The sequence below is a fragment of the Melospiza melodia genome, chromosome 4 (assembly GCF_035770615.1).
Source record: "Melospiza melodia melodia isolate bMelMel2 chromosome 4, bMelMel2.pri, whole genome shotgun sequence".
In the NCBI taxonomy this organism is placed as follows: domain Eukaryota; kingdom Metazoa; phylum Chordata; class Aves; order Passeriformes; family Passerellidae; genus Melospiza; species Melospiza melodia.
The window spans coordinates 10,482,865-10,498,294 of NC_086197.1; the positions used below are offsets into that span (position 1 = coordinate 10,482,865).

General features: G+C 49.5%; 1 protein-coding gene across 4 annotated transcripts in view; it reads right to left on the reverse strand.

Annotated features, from left to right (window-relative positions):
- Positions 1-584: 584 nt before the first annotated feature.
- The window catches only part of LOC134417073 (chromatin remodeling regulator CECR2), a 92,277-nt gene continuing 77,431 nt past the window's right edge, over positions 585-15,430 (reverse strand). For all 4 annotated transcript variants that reach the window (XM_063153833.1, XM_063153835.1, XM_063153834.1 and 1 more), the window contains 11 exons: positions 14,015-14,171; positions 10,171-10,300; positions 9,845-9,882; positions 9,666-9,757; positions 9,266-9,392; positions 7,464-7,891; positions 5,825-5,953; positions 4,937-5,735; positions 2,012-3,407; positions 1,057-1,162; positions 585-852 (listed from right to left, as the gene is read on the reverse strand). In XM_063153833.1, coding sequence (XP_063009903.1) covers positions 847-852; positions 1,057-1,162; positions 2,012-3,407; positions 4,937-5,735; positions 5,825-5,953; positions 7,464-7,891; positions 9,266-9,392; positions 9,666-9,757; positions 9,845-9,882; positions 10,171-10,300; positions 14,015-14,171 — 3,408 coding nt within the window. In that variant the 3' untranslated portion in view covers positions 585-846. The remainder of the gene's footprint in view (positions 853-1,056; positions 1,163-2,011; positions 3,408-4,936; positions 5,736-5,824; positions 5,954-7,463; positions 7,892-9,265; positions 9,393-9,665; positions 9,758-9,844; positions 9,883-10,170; positions 10,301-14,014; positions 14,172-15,430) is intronic.

Here is a 15,430-nt window from a genome sequence, read left to right on the forward strand (position 1 = left end):
GTGTCCTGCCCTGGTTTCAGTTCCTGGTCCTGGTTTCCTTGTTCCCCCATGATGACAGGAGCTGGAAGTGCACTCAGGCCCTGGATCCAGAGGGGTGGAGGTGGGGGTGAGAGGGGAAGGAGGAAGAGGACAAGAGAAAGAGGAGGACATGTTATGCTCCTGAGCAATTCCTGCTATTAAGCCAAGCAGCCAGGGGGTCGTGTCTTGGTTGCAGAGGACAGGAAGGAGGACAGCAAGTCATCCATCACACGTTCCCTCACCTCTCCCCACTCCCCCCAAAGCGTCACCCTATCCTGAAAGATTTCAGTGTGATATGATTGTAAACAGTTTACGATTCCTCCAGTGCTAAGCCCACTACAAGCTGGGCCCACCCCCTCCCCCATTATGTACAATACATTCACCAACAACAGAAATTTATTTAGAAAGGCAACAGGTTAAATTCTGTAAACTGGATCCAGCTCCAAAACACACACGTTAATACTACAAGTAAAATTCCATCATCATCCTCTTCCACCCTGAAAAATATACCTGAGTTTAGCAGTCAATGAAAGTTTCCACCCCCACCCCGCCCTCCCCACCCGAAAAACCCCTCAAACCCTGAATGAGACGCAGTCTCCTGTCACAGAAAGCCACTAGTTTGGGGTGCCCTGTGTGGTGATCCAGCTGCTTGGCTGGCTGGGCCCAGCACCTCTGTGGGTTTCCAGCCCAAAATCCGGCACGGCGCCGTCTCCGCGGACCCGGGAAGCTCCATGGGTGAGGGGAGGGTGGGAGCAGGGCCTGCCCCTCCTCTCCCTTGTCCAAATCATGTGTGGCTTTCGTCTTCATGAAGTCTGATCCTTTCTTGGACTAGCTCTGCAAGAGGAAGAACAAGAGTTGGAGCAGCTTTAGAAAGGAATAATCTGCTTTGCATGCAACCAGTTCACAGCTAACACTAGTGATCTGCCCAAGTTCACAGCTCCCTCCAGTTCTCCCCACCCTCACCAAACACCTCAATCCTTTAACCATTGGGAGGACAAAGACTTGCATTTCAGCTCTGCTCTCTCTAGCAGCCCTTACTTGATCCAGAGGCAACGCTGATGGTTTTTGTGATGTCAAATCTTCCCGGGCCATGGTTGCTGTAGGCATCTTCGGGAAAGGAACTTGAGCCTGATGCATTTGCATTCTGCAGTCAGGTTGAATGGAGAGAGTTTTAGCACATGAATGTCAGGAACAAATCCCCACTCTTGGTTAAAACTACTTCACTGAAGGCATACATACAACATTAGCATACAAGCATTTGTCTTGTATATTCTGTCTGGCTTCCCCCCAAAACACAGCCCTCAACCCATGCCATTCCCCCAGTGGCTTAGCTTTAAGCCAGGTTTCCTGAACACTAGAAGAAGGAAGGACTTGATGCTGTGATGATGACAAAACAGTAACAGCTGAGGCACATTCATAAAAACTGAACAGGGAATTGTTGGAATAGCAGTATTTTCCACTTGGGAATAAAAATGTGATATACAGTCTCAGTGAGAAGTAACTTTCTGTGATGGAAATTTGACACAGAGAGAAGGGGCAAAACAAGAGGACAAAAAGAGGGCAACATTAAGGATGCTCATAACAAGAGGCAAACTTCCACTTTAGTCAGTGACTGCCTCACTACAAGCAAGATTAAATAAAACATTTGCAAAGAAAATGGCAAGACCCCCTGTGATTAAGAGATACTCAACCCTTGATGACACATTAGCAAAACACTGTCAGGGGAAGCTCAGCACTGGTGTGGGGATGGATGAAGCAGGCTGACAGGTTCTCCATGACAGCTCCTTGCTTTAAGGAGGTGCAATGAGACTCTCTCTCCATCTTAGCATTCTTACTCCAAGAATCCAAGAGCCACCTCTTAGCCTTTCAACTTGACTTGCCATCTCCTGTGACTTGAAGCCATATCCCTTCAAGGGTATCCAAGACTGATGGTCACCCAGGCATCACCCCCCTCCCCCTCCACCTTGCCTCCTTGCAGAAAACACCATCTTACCCCGAGGGTCTATACAAGTCCTGGGGTGGCCCCCCCATGCCACCTCCACTGCCTCTCTGATCCATCAGCAAGGCCTGAAAGTGACCCACGTTCTCCTCTCGGCAGCGGTACAGGGGGCCCTCCTGAGAGAGGCCGTTGGCCTGGCCGGAGGCTGCATGGTGAGACAGGTGAGCATTCATGGGCGCTCCATAGGTCCTGGGCTGGAAGTGGCTGGCAGGATGCCGGGATCCATAAGGAGAGCCAGTCTGTAGCATCACCCCATGGGGAGGGAAAGCTGATGGGCCAAATCCCATCCCCGCACCCAGGTGTGGCGGGGGGGCTCCGTACAGGAACTCCCCCGCTGCCACTGAGCTCTGCCTCTTAGTGGCTGCGTTGTGGTTGTCCAAATCGAGAAACTCTTTGGGACTCTCCGCTCTTTCCTGGGACTCCTCGGACTTCTCATCTTCAGGCCCCAGCTCCTGCCCGTCGCTCGGAGAAACCTCTTTGGCACCGGCTGCGTCCACGCGGTTGGGAGAGGCCATGGCGGCGCTCAGCGCCTCGCAGCCCTGCAGGCCCCGCTCCGGGAAGGGGGCCCTGCCCAGGGATGGGTGGGCACCGGGGTGCCCGCTGGGGCTGGCCTGGGCGTGAAGAGGTCTCTGCCAGTCCGAGTAGCCCTGCGGGCAGCCGTAGTAGGGCGGTCGCTGGTAGTGGTGGTAGGAGGGCTGGGGCTGCGGCTGGTAGGGATACGGCATTCCCTGGGGCGGCCGGTACCGCGGGAAGACGCCGGGATGAGCGCCGCTGGGCTGGAAACCCCGCGGGGGGAAATGCTGCGGGTGGGAGGCAGGAGGAGGTGGCGGCTTCCCCCCCATGACGGGGCTGAACCCCTGCAGGCCGGGGTTGATGTGGTACCGCCCGGCTGAATTCGGGTACTCCAGGCCGGACATGTAGAGAGGATGAAACTGGTTGGGGGTGGCCCCCATGGAGGTGGCGTCCACGCCAGGGAGGCCGCTGCCCTGTCCCATGCAGGGCACGGCTGCTTCGGGCAGAGCCTTTCCCCCACCGCACAGGGGCTTCTCCAGCAGGTTGGCAGCCAGCCCCTTCCCCTCAGGGCCGGCTGCCGGCCCCTCGGCCGTTGCCCCGTTCTGAGGCAGGGCACCCCCTCTTTCGGAGGCGGGCCCCAGGTCCCTCACGCAGCCCGGGTCCCCGGTGTAGCCGCTCTCTGCTGACCACGTGCCTTTGCCCTGCCCTGCCTTCAGGTCACCCTTCCCAGCGGGGCCGTCCCCCTCCCCATCCGGGGGCACGGCGCGCCTCGTGCACTCCATGGGCAGCGGGGGCTTGGGGTGAGGTAGGAGTTTGCCGTAGGCCCCGTCGGGAATGATGCACTGAGCCTTCTCGTCCATGCCTGCCAGCGAGTCCACTGAAAGAGAGGGAAGGAAGTCAAACACATGTCTAATCTTTGCAAATTTGGGTGATCTTTAAGAGCTGCTTCTTTTAAAAGTGCTCTTTTAAAAACTGCTCATGAGGTTGCATCTCTCTCTGAAAGATGGCACAGGTAGACACTGCAGTTTGTGAGCCACCGCTAAGTCACAGCCCCTCTGGAACAACGTGGTAAACGTGTTTGCTCTGACACACAGGTGTGCAGAGGCTGCCCAAAGGAAGAGGCAGAGTTGGGGTCTACATGACAGCAACATAAAAGTGTTGGTGTACTGGCAGCTTGATTTCAGGCTTGCATTATCCTTTCCAGTCACAGAATTAAAAAATAGTTTGGGTCGGAAGGGACCTTAAAGATCATGTTCCACCCCGCCCTGCCATGGAGAGAGAAACCTTCCACTAGACCAGATTGTTCAAAGTCCTCTCCACCCTGGGTCTTGAACACTTCCAGGGATGGGGCATCCACAGCTCCTCTGGGCAATCTGTGTCAGTGCCTCACCACCCTCACAGTACAGAATTTCTTCTTAACATCAAATTTAAGCCCACCCTCCACAAACTCTGTTTGCATCCAGCTTGGGCAGAAGCGCCACCACGCCCTGAGATACTGCAGAGATGATCACAGCCATATTTTAACCAACTGTGGTTTGGAGATGAGACTGCTCTGTCCTGCAATCACTCAACGTTCTCCCCTGTCTCTGTTCTATATCCAGCAAGCTAAATTATGATGATAACTTTTAAGCAATGCCACACAAGGAAAGAGTTTCCTCTTAGTGCAAGGCGCACAAGGGATTGATAAAAGATACAAGGGTTTTGATCTCTAGTTTACCAGCTAGAATTAATGAAAAAAACTTTTTTTGATCTCTGAATTTTTTTGATCTCTACATTAGGTTTTATTTTTAAGGTTCTTTCCTTTTTATTATCTGTAGTTTACTGGATAGAACAAATGAAATTCAACCAGAAAGAAACTGGTAAGGGCATGCATGACATGTTGCCATCCCACCTGAACTGATACAGCTGCTCAGGGGCTTTTGGGCAGCCCTGGCGTGTGAGGATTTTAAGATGTTGAGAGCTCATAAGGCAGATGTGCATTTCAGAGGGGAAGCTACACTTACACACACTCAAAGGAGTACATTTAAGGCATTTATTCACATAACATCTCCTCTCCTTACCTAACTCTCTGCAGATCCAATTTTTATATTAACTCCAGGTGAGCTCTAGAAGCATTACAGACTAATGCTTTGCATTTGCACCTCGTGGCACACTGATAACTTGCAGGTAAAGCTGGGACAGAGGGGACCTCTGGCAGGCTACAGTGAAACAACAGTCCCAGAAAAATCTAAGCAATGCCCTGAGTAGAAAATGTATTCCAACTTACTTCCAAAATGTATTCCAAAAAACTATGCATAAAAACTCTGTTCCCCCCAAATATTTAACCAAGATTTGAATTATTTTCTGAGCGGCGGAGGCGACACATGCAGGCAGGGAAGTGCTACCAGTGGGCACTGAGGGCGTTACCTTGGTTGCTGTCCATGTCCATGGTGTGGCCGGTTGCATCCTGTGAGCCCCCGTTGCCCATGGCTTTTGGGGGCTGGCTGCTGGCAGAGGCAGCGTGGGCCAGCTGTGGGAAGGGCCCGGGGAGGTGTGGCGGCGGCGGCTGGCGGGGGTGGTAAGGCACACCCGGCGGGCACACGCGGGACGACAGCTGCTGCATGGCGATCATCTCGGGGCTGTCCAGCATGGAGTCCCCGCCCTGGCACCCTCTCTGAACCTGGGCTGCTCCCCCAAAGAGGGCGGCCGGCGGCTGCGGCATCCTCTGGCCGGCGCCCTTGCCGGGCGGTCGGACGTACCCTGAGGGAGGCACCCCGTGAGGTAGGAAATTGGATTGCTCGCTCCACTGGCCGGGAGGCAGCGGCGGCCTCATGGCCCGGGGGTCCATCATGTGACCCAGGACCCGCGGCTGCAGCGAGGGCCCCGGCCCCATGGGCGCCTTCTCCTCGGGCCCCACGGCCGCCTGGCCGGCGTGGCTGCCGTTCCACAGGGCCGGGTGCGCGCGGTTCAGGTACTTGTAGGGCCGGTACATGTGTGCCGGGGGCACCTCCGAGCCCTCCGGCGCCTTCCCCGGGGGCCCGCTGTGCCGCGGCGGGAGGAAGCCCTGCTGGAACTGGGCCGGGGGATAGACGCCATCGGGCGGGCGGCCCAGCTGCAGGGAGCCCAGGCGGGGGCCCAGCCCGGCCACGTGTGCCGGCGCCGCGCACGCCTGCTTCTCCGGAGTGCCCAGGCGGTGCCCGTGGTGCTCGCTCAGTCCCACGGCCGGCTGCAGAGAGAGAGACAGGGGGGGGTCTCAGTGACAGCCGTGGAACCTGCGGGGCCTGGGGTGCGTCACCCCACGCGGGAGGGGCTCACCTGCATGGCAAAGTGCTGGTGCTGCTGCACCGGGTCTCCGGGGTGGGGCTCGGGCACTCGCGGAGAGCCGTACAGTTTGGTGGGATCGGATCCACGCAAAGGGCCGAAGGTTCCTGGCACCGCTGGTCTCTAAAGGATGGAGAGAAATAAAACAATTTGTGAAGGGCATAAAAGCAGCAGAAATACTGCAGGTGAGGGGAAGCCAAGGCTGGAGTAACTGCACAAATAAGCAGCTGGACTGTTTTGGGGGTACTGCAGAAAAGCTGCGCACTCTCTTCTACGGGTGACCCAGCCTTATCAAAGCCACTCTGTCACACCTCAGCCACTCACTGTCGCTATGATATTTTCTGAAAAATCCCTTTGCCAGGATTTTTTCTCCTGAGAAGCTGAGAGGCCTCAGAAACGAAATGTAAACAATAATTATCTGCTGCTGTGGAATGCAACAGGTGGGTCTGTGATTGGTCTCATGTGGCTGTTTCTAATTAATGGCCAATCACAGTCAGCTGTCTCAGACTCTCTGGTCAGTCACAAGATTTTATTATCATTAATTTTTTCCTTTCCTTGCTAGCCTTCTGATTAAATCTTTTCTTCTGTTCTTTTAGTATAGTTTTAATATATCATTTTCCTTTAATATAATATACATTATAAAATAATAAATCAGCCTTCTGAAACATAGAGTCAAGTTTCTCATCTGTCCCCTCATCCTGGGACCCCTGCAAACACCACCACAACTCACCCCTGAACTTAAGGCTGCAATACACTCACTTGCCACCCAAATACTGGGGGGCAAGAAAGAAGGCTGGAGGGGGCAGTGGTTTTCTTCAAGAGCAGGAATGGACCACAAGAGTATGGAAGCAGGAAGACAACAGGGAGTATGCTGGATTTCCTTCAAAATACTCAATGCCTCCAGCTCTCCTACCACCTTCCACTATCTGCAGCACAAGAATCACTCTAAAGATTTTGTTTGATCTCTAGCTAAAAGGGCAAGGGATAGCCTAAATATCAGGAGAACAGCAGATACATCACACCACAAGCAATCACTGGTTAAAATGGAAAAGGCAGTGAAGGACGGGTGAGGAACAGCCCAGAAGGGAGGCAGAACAGAGGTGGCATTCAGAGAAGAAATGCTGGGCTAAAGATAGGTCACTGCTGCAGTCCAGGGTGGCCTTTGTTTGATTCAGTTTACTGCTTTTATAAATACTCAAAGCACAAAATGCAGTAGTACACAGATGGCACAAAGTTACCAGGCATCTATAAACAATTGAGACAAAAGACCAGATTGTTCAGCTTCATAAACTGGGGGGTAAGGGAAGAAATGTTACAGCTTTCCATGCACACTGGGGCTACTCTCCAAGGAGAGAAGAAAACTGGGGGAATTAGTTTGTCTACACTGGGAAATGACAGCCATGAGAAACATTAGGAGATTGCCCCCACCTAATGTGGCAAAGACTTAAATTTCACCAGTTTAAATCTAAGGGCTGAAAAGGTTTCACTTGGAAGAACCATAGCTCTGACTCTTTATCTCTGGGAAAAGGTTCCTGACAGGCACTAAGGATTTCATGGTAGGAAGTTTCATTCCCTTTTACCTCCCTCCCTGCCTTGTCCTGATGGGCAGAGGACAGCAGGAGCTGCTCCTTACCATCTGTCCAGGATGTGGCACAGGGCTGGGCATGCCGCCGTACTGCAGGGAGCGGGGGAAGCCTCGCCCGTTGGAAGGGCCCACCTCTCGAGCAGCCTGCATGGGGTTGCCACTTGGGTCATCCACAGAGGACGAGGAGAAGGAGGAGGAAGAGGAGGAAGAAGCGGGAGCCCTGGAAGCAGCTCGATATGGAGGAGGTTTTCCTCCATTTTCCAGGCGTTGCTGTCTCTTGCCAGGCCCATCGGGGTCTCGTGATCGAGTCCAGACGCTGCCTGTGCCGGAGCGGCCGGACCGCCGGCTCCTCTTCTCTCTTCTCCCATCCTCTCTGATCCAAAACTCCTCATCTGTGTCTCCATCTTCCCCAGGGAAGTGCTTCATCATTGCTCGGTGGAAACACCTCTCCAAGTTGTAAGCCATCTTTGTATATTCTGCAGTCAAAACCCCCAAGAACGTCAGAGCCTCGTAGAGAGAAGCAATTAAGCAATTATGCAACATCAGATAAATCATCTCCCCTCTGCCAAGTTTCTCCAAGGAAGACTTTTGTTTCTAACTAGTTGGCTTTGGTTCCTAAACTCCATAAGCAACACAGCATCAGTTCTGCTCAGTAACCCCAGCAGAGGACAGGCACACAGGCATGACAAAGTACCACTGGCAGCAGGGCCTGCAGACTCAGCATTAACTCAGTGTTCCAGCCTAGTGCCAAGAATTACATTAGGGGAGCACCACCTCTGCTCACAGAGATGTGTGACCTGCACTGTTAGCCAGCAGGAGTGCTGAGAGAAGAAATGTGAACTTCCAGCAATGCTATTTGATTACTTTCAGAGGCTTTTCTTGGACTCGTTCAGGTCTCTGCTGTGGGCCACAAGACAGAGGAAAATCAGCAAACACATTTATCTGTGTAGTTTCCAAAGCACTTGTTGACCCTGACATGTAAGCTATTGCCAACATCAGTGTCCCCACTGCATCATTTTTACTGGACAGTTCTGCTGAGATGTGCTTTTACTTTTTGTTGAGTGGATAGGAAGGAAAAGACATGTGAGAGGTGCTGGTAACAAGGCCTTGAAGCAAGTGACTTTCCAGTTGTTTCCACTCAACTAACCCTGAAGTTCCTTGAGGAACAGAGCTCTCCCAGTGGCAGTGCAGGTATGCTTTTACTTGCAGCCAACAGCAACAAGCTGATTTGTTCTTAATTTTGCTCTCCCTTTCTCACCAGGTGCTGCTGGTGAGACAGTCTGCAGTGATGACCCACCATATGGGAACTGATTTCTTATCTAAGCAACACATAGAATTTTAATTGGCATGGCAATTAAACCCAGGATTTCCCATTTGCACACTCACATTGTTCCTTCAATAGCCAAGGAAGCAAAAAACTACATTTTCCATCCAAAGGACAGGCATGGGTCACTCCTCACTTTCCTGTGGTACTCAACAAACACTGGCAGTTAACCAGACTGCAATGCTTTTCAGTCTGTTAGTTACTATGAGGAAAAGGGGCACACACAAACACATGAAGGAATAAGTTCAGAAAGAAACAAACTCTCCTCTCTGTGTTCTCTGCCTTCACCATCTACCATCATGGCAGTCCTTGGTATGTCATGCCCCAATTCAGCATGACCAAACTGAGCTAAAAGCCTCACTAAAACCCAGTGCAGGTCTCAGTAACTATTACCCTTTCATCTGGTATCCCAAAAATATTCTGAAAGAGAAGAATCACAAATCAAGTACTGGTGAGGAGGAAGAGGGCACTGCTTGCTTTGGCTGAGCACTGCAAATAGACAAATGTAGCATCTTACTGCTCTTACCACTGCCTTCGCCGTTGTACTTCAGACAGTTCCTGAACATGGTCTTCATATCACCCACAAATTCATCCTTGGTGCAGTACTGACCTCCATTCAGCTTCTTCTCCATGCTGGAGATATCCATGGGGGCCTGGAATACAACCAAACTTCCCTTCAGTTACAGAAAGCACAGTGGGGCTTACAAAGTTAGAGCTCAGAGAGGGCATGGGCAGCAGAGGATGCTCTCCAGAGAGGCAGCCATCCATTTTTGGTTTTCTTGACTTGTAAGGTTAGAAGGGACTGCCAGAATCATGGATATTCGCTATGAGAGCAATACAGCCCATCAAACTTCAATACACTTCCCAAGAACTGCATCCCAGTGAACAAAGGGCATCAGTCAAGATGGCTGTGCCACTTTCCATACCTTAATGATCTGGTAGTAGTTGGGAGCATACGATTCATCAACAGGCTCCAAGAAGGGCCAAGAGTCCTTGTGAGCCTTCACCACATCTAGAACTGGCAGTAGCAGGAGAAAGGTGAATGGTTACACACTCACACACACAGAGAAGTATTTCACTTTGAGAAAGCTGGGGTGAGACTAACCTTTGTACATGGCTGTGAACTCATCGTCCAGTTCAAAGCTGTAACAGGAAGCACCACAGTGAATATGCAGACTGAGGACAGATAAGACATGCTCTGTACTTCATCTTCTCCTCCACCCATGCAGTGCCACCATGCTGGCCAGCAGGCCTCCTCACAAACACTCCTCTCATATGGACCAAACCCAGATGTTTCTCAGCTTACTCCTCTCACTGTTCTCCATCCTCACTTCTCCCTCTGCATTCCTGTGAATGATCACACTCCTTTCCTTGCCATACTTACTCTGCTTCAATACACTTGTGTGCTGCAATGGCCCATTGTGTACTCACATGTCCTTGGTCCTTCTCTCTTCCCTGCCAGGGGAGCTGGGATCCAGGTGGGAAAGTTCAGGGGGCAGCTCCTTCCCCTGTGCCAGCAGCCACGCCCGCTCTTCGCGAAGTTTCCTCCTCCTGGCCCGCTCTGCAGTGGGAAGAGATGAAAACCATTCAGCACTCTTTGCCCACATTTTGCAGGGAAACAGAAGGTGCTCCTGCAGCTCTCAATAGCTCCAGTGAGAGGATCTTGTTCTTTCAGCAAAAGCAGCACCAGCACAGGAGCAGGTGAGGTGAGAATACAGTGCACCATCATCATGCCTCATCATCCTCCCTTGGTTACAATCACCTATTTTGGAGCCCCACTGCGACACAGATGCTGCCTTAGGCAACTTCCAGAAGTGGTGTGGTACAAAGAGGAAAGCTCAACACCCAGCCCTAGGCACAGCTCAGCACTATGGAAAGAGCTGGCTTGTTGTTATCTTCCTTTAGGGGCTTCACCTCAGGCAGGTGAACTTGAGGCAGCTGCCTTTGCACAGAATGGGATGAAGAGCAGTGCTGAGGGAGGGGAGTTCTACCAGCTCCCAGTTCTACCAGTGGCAATGAGTAACTGGGGTCATTTTTATCCTCCTTGGCTGCCTTTGGGAAGATTGCTCAGGTAGGTCTTCATGGCCAGCAGCCAGAGTGAGCAACCTGCCACACACGAGGGCCACTGGGACAGCTTTCATTTAAAGAAGTGAGACACAGGAAGAAGCAACGCTGGTAATATAACCTGTGGTTTGCAACCAAACAGCTGGCCAACAGATTGCTTCATAATAGAAAGTTTATGGGCTCTTATGAACCTCATTTCCTTTTCCTTATAGGAAATCTGAATTCATTTGACTTGTGAAACACCTGCAGTTGGACCAACCTTCTGCAGGAGCAGAATTCTGTGGAAGTAATGTTCAGGGAGAGATGTCATAGGAACAGGCCATGTCAGGGAACACCCAGAGTGAAAGAAAGATGAGGGAGACTTGGCTAACACACTCTAGCAGAGGCTTTGCCTTTGGAAAATGCCACCTACTCAAGAGATACCAGCTCTGGTGGAAAAATGTTTACTGAAGTCTTACTCTGTCAGTCAAAAATATATTTGGGGTGGAGGTTGAGAGCACAAGAAAAGTAGGAATAGCTACAAGGTGAGTGTTTGTAGGGACATTCATTGGCAGACATGTCAAAGACTGGTAAAAGAAAGCCCAGATTTCTTGTTAGAAGACTCAGGGTAGCACTGAAGCTGGGATTATAGGACTTGCATCTGAGGTGTCCCACAGAATCCAAAAGAACTGCATGACCAGAAGTCCAACACCCCATTTAATGTAACAGAGAATATCTGAGTCTGTCCAAGCACTTTTCAGAATTCATGCTGCTTTCATAAAATTTGCAATCCTTAGATGGCATTGCAATGGATGCCTAAGTGAGAAAGCTGAGGAGAAGAACATGAAGTGATTATTTGGGCAGCAAATGGAAAATCTCTGCTGACACCAGCAGCCAAGAGGTAAAGATGGTGTAGATTTTAGAAATCCACCAGCATCTGCCAAAGATCTGACCTGGTAAACTGACAGGAACCAAGCAGTTCTACTCTGGTACCAGATCTCAGCTAGGATTAATAGCAGGAGTCTCTAACACAGCTAGTGATTAACACAAGTGTGTTCAAGATCACTGGCAGAGCTCATTCTCATACTGTTGGCTTGGGTTGACTCCTACCCAGCAGCTTTCAAAATCTAAATAATGCCCTAAAAAGTGCCTCAACAAGCTAGAAACTCATATATGTGATACATTATGTTGAAGCAGCACCTGGAAAGAGAGCTGGGAAACTCCAACCTGCTGTTGTGGTAGAAATCTAGAAAGCTTCCCTAACTTATAAATTCAGGAGAGTACAGATGGGCCCAGCAGGAAACTTGCTACCTGGGGGCTGTGTTGGAGTTGGGGGAAGTGTAATCTTGGGCTGGAAACAGGAATGGGATGTTAAAACAGAAATACCATCCAAAACTGAGAAGAAGGTGAAATTCATACAAAGAAGATATTTCACATCTCTCCTCTACAGAAGGCCATACAAAACTAATATTAGATTCCAAACAGACTGAAAATTAGAAGAAAATCTCTGTTGCCCTAAAATTTCTGTTGTTGGATGTCCAGTTTTAACAAGTCTGAACCAAGTAAAACAAATGACATAATTTTCAAATCATTTCCCCTCCATCATTAGAACTGTCATGACAGCAAATGCTAGTGGTGGGTGTGCTTGGCACTAAGAAATGATCATTAAGAAGCCAGTTTTACCTGGAGAGCTGCTGGTTCTGGGTATAAAAAATACTGTAGTGATTGAACTGAACAAGTCAACATAACCTTTGCAAACAGCTTTTGCATGGCTTAAAAGAAGACTTCTCCTGATTAAGCCTAAATGGACTAGAAAAGAGTTTAAACAAAGTGAAAGAAACTGCACAAAACAAAATTAAAGCACCTGTGCCAACAGAAGCAAGAATGTATGCTAACTTGGCTTAAAAGAGGCTACTGCTCAACCTCACACCAGTCTCTTTGCATGGCTCTGATGCCTTTGAATCCAGTGATGTAATGATTGAATTTACTCAGAAAAGGAAGTGGCTTATACCAAACCAAAACCATTTTACAGGAACATTTATCTTTGCAGCTCTTGTGGAACTTCAAGACTAATTTTGTCTGTAAAGAAGAAGCATTAAACCACAAAGAATATGCAATTTGCCAAGGGAAACAGATATCTGTGGCAGATATGGAAGCTGGATGAGTCTCAATTTAAAACACCTGATTAGCTAGGACTAGCAACCAGGAATACATGAAGGCCAAGGAAGTAATTGGTTTTTCTAATGGTTAGAAAGGTAAGCAGGTAAAAGAAGCTATTCTTAGATAACATCTGGCCTCCTACCAAACATCTGGTAGCAAACTGTTTCATTTTGGAAAGTTGACAAGGGGAGCATGAACTTAATTTTTTTTTTTTTTCTTTTTCTGATTCTTTATCCACTTTGGGACTCATGATACTGATACTGCCCCACATTGCCACAGCTTTCTGAGGATGCTCAGCCTTTCCGTGGAATTACAACAGCCCAGCCAGTCACTGTGGATAAAGCAGCAGCTAAAGGAATCCCCCATAAGGGAGGCCAACAAAAAGAAATGAGCTTGCTCTGACACCCACACCTACATGTACAGGCTTAGTGCCTGCTCTCTGTGCCTTGATCTGAGGTATTCAACACAACATGGTTGTTTGCTCCAGAAGAGCTTAAATCAACATTTAATTCATTAACCACAAAAGTTTTAGACCAACACCTGAAATTGCCACCTCTGGTGCTCTATGCAGCCTGGTCCCTTCACCTTTAGTTCTCCAATTGGTAATGCCAGCAGCAATATAAAAATACTACTCTTGCTACTCCCATGTTATCCCATTCCCTTTCTCCTCAAAGGGAATTCTTCTTCCATCATGCATTGGGCCAAAAGAACCAAATGCTATCCCAGTGAGAGCAAAGCAAGCTAATCCTGCACACAGGGAAATCATGAGGAGGCAAGTGGGGAGACAGAACTGAGAAACAGCATGAATAGCAGGAGAAAAAAATTGACAGCTGGGGCAAGGAAGAAAATTAGCACAATTTGAAGAAGACAACACAGTCTAAAGGTGCCCTAGAGAACAGCCACCAACACTGAGAGGACAGACAAAGGAAAAGAAACTACAGTCAGACCAACTTATCAGAGAACAAGAAAATATTCTCATTAGCAAGTCTGGCAGGGGAGGAATGCAAATGGCAAAATTTAATTCAAGATCTCAGTCGTGAGTTTGAAAGTTTCCACTCCTGTTCCACGTTACCTTCCACTGCTTTGACCTTCTCCTCCATCTCCCTCTTCCTCTCCTCCTTGAGCAGCTGTTCCTGCTCCCTCTTCTGCACTGCTATAAGGATCTGGCGCTCCTCCTCTTCCTCTCTGCGCCTCTGCTTCTCCATTGAGCTCAGCACATTTGGGTTTACCTGTAACAGAGTGATGCACCAAAAACTGTAACTCAGTGGCTCACTGAAAGCTGAGCAGAGGCAGGTTTACTTGGAAGAGGTATTAAAGCACACCTACAATGGATGACTGGGAGGAAAAAAAAAGGGGGAAAAAAGGATTTGAATGAACGATTTCCTAGATGAAAAGCAACATGGAAAGGGAGGTTATTTGCCAAGCAATGAAATCCTACTGACACAAGGACAATGGAAGGAGAAGCGATGGGTTAGACAAGCTGCCATTCTGTCAGGGATGCACCACGCGCATTTCTCTTCCCTTCTGGGCAAAGGATTCAGGCTGTTGACACCCTTACACAACACCTCTACCTCTTCCAGCTAGCAGAGCTCTGACTGTAAGTGTGAGAAGGACTACTTTGCCAAACCTGTCTCTGCTGCAAAACACAGAACACTTCCATAGGAAAAGCGTCTGGTACAGCCCTGCGTCAAGGTATCATTAGGAATGTTTTCCTTTCCTGTTCAAAATTTCTGTGTGCTAATCTCCCCTGAACTGGCTCTCATTTGTTTGTTTGGACAGTTTTCCTGCTGGGTCCCAAAACCAGCTCTCTCATTCAAGGACACCTGGCTCTTTATTGCCCCACTTTCTCACCTCCCCACTGCCAGCAGGCTGCAAGGCTGTGTTTGATCCTACTTAAGACTTCAGACTTCCCAGACCAGGGACTGCCTGCTCCTATTTCTCCAGTAAAGTATAAGGTATGTATATGGAAGTGTGCAATTATCTTTATTACCTTAATTTAGTTCTAAGACAAATGTATCAGTCATCCACCAGCCGCTCCTACCCCTGTGACCAAGATATGTGTACCTTATCAGCAGGGAATATCAACCAGAAAAAACAATGTACATACAGTTTGCTCCAGCTTCACTTTCAGGGAATAACCAGCAACCACCACTTAGGCAGAAGGCATTTCCTGAGGATTAGCAATCAGCTGGGGTCCGTTGGCTGCTTGCTCAGACCATCAACTTCTCCAGGCCCATTATTAATCCCCAGGGAAAAAAAAATAAATTCTGGCACCAGGATTACTATTTTGTCCTTGTTTCATTGCCCAGGAATGGAACCTGGGGGTGTTCTGATGAATGCCCAGAAATGTTGTCTGGTTTCACTGCACATTCATTCCCCCTCTGCCTCCCCTTCCCCTACACAGTCCCATGCTGCCCTACAAACTCCCACTCGTTTTCTCTAGACAAGCACCCTGCATCATCACCAGCAGAAACAATACATTAAGAGA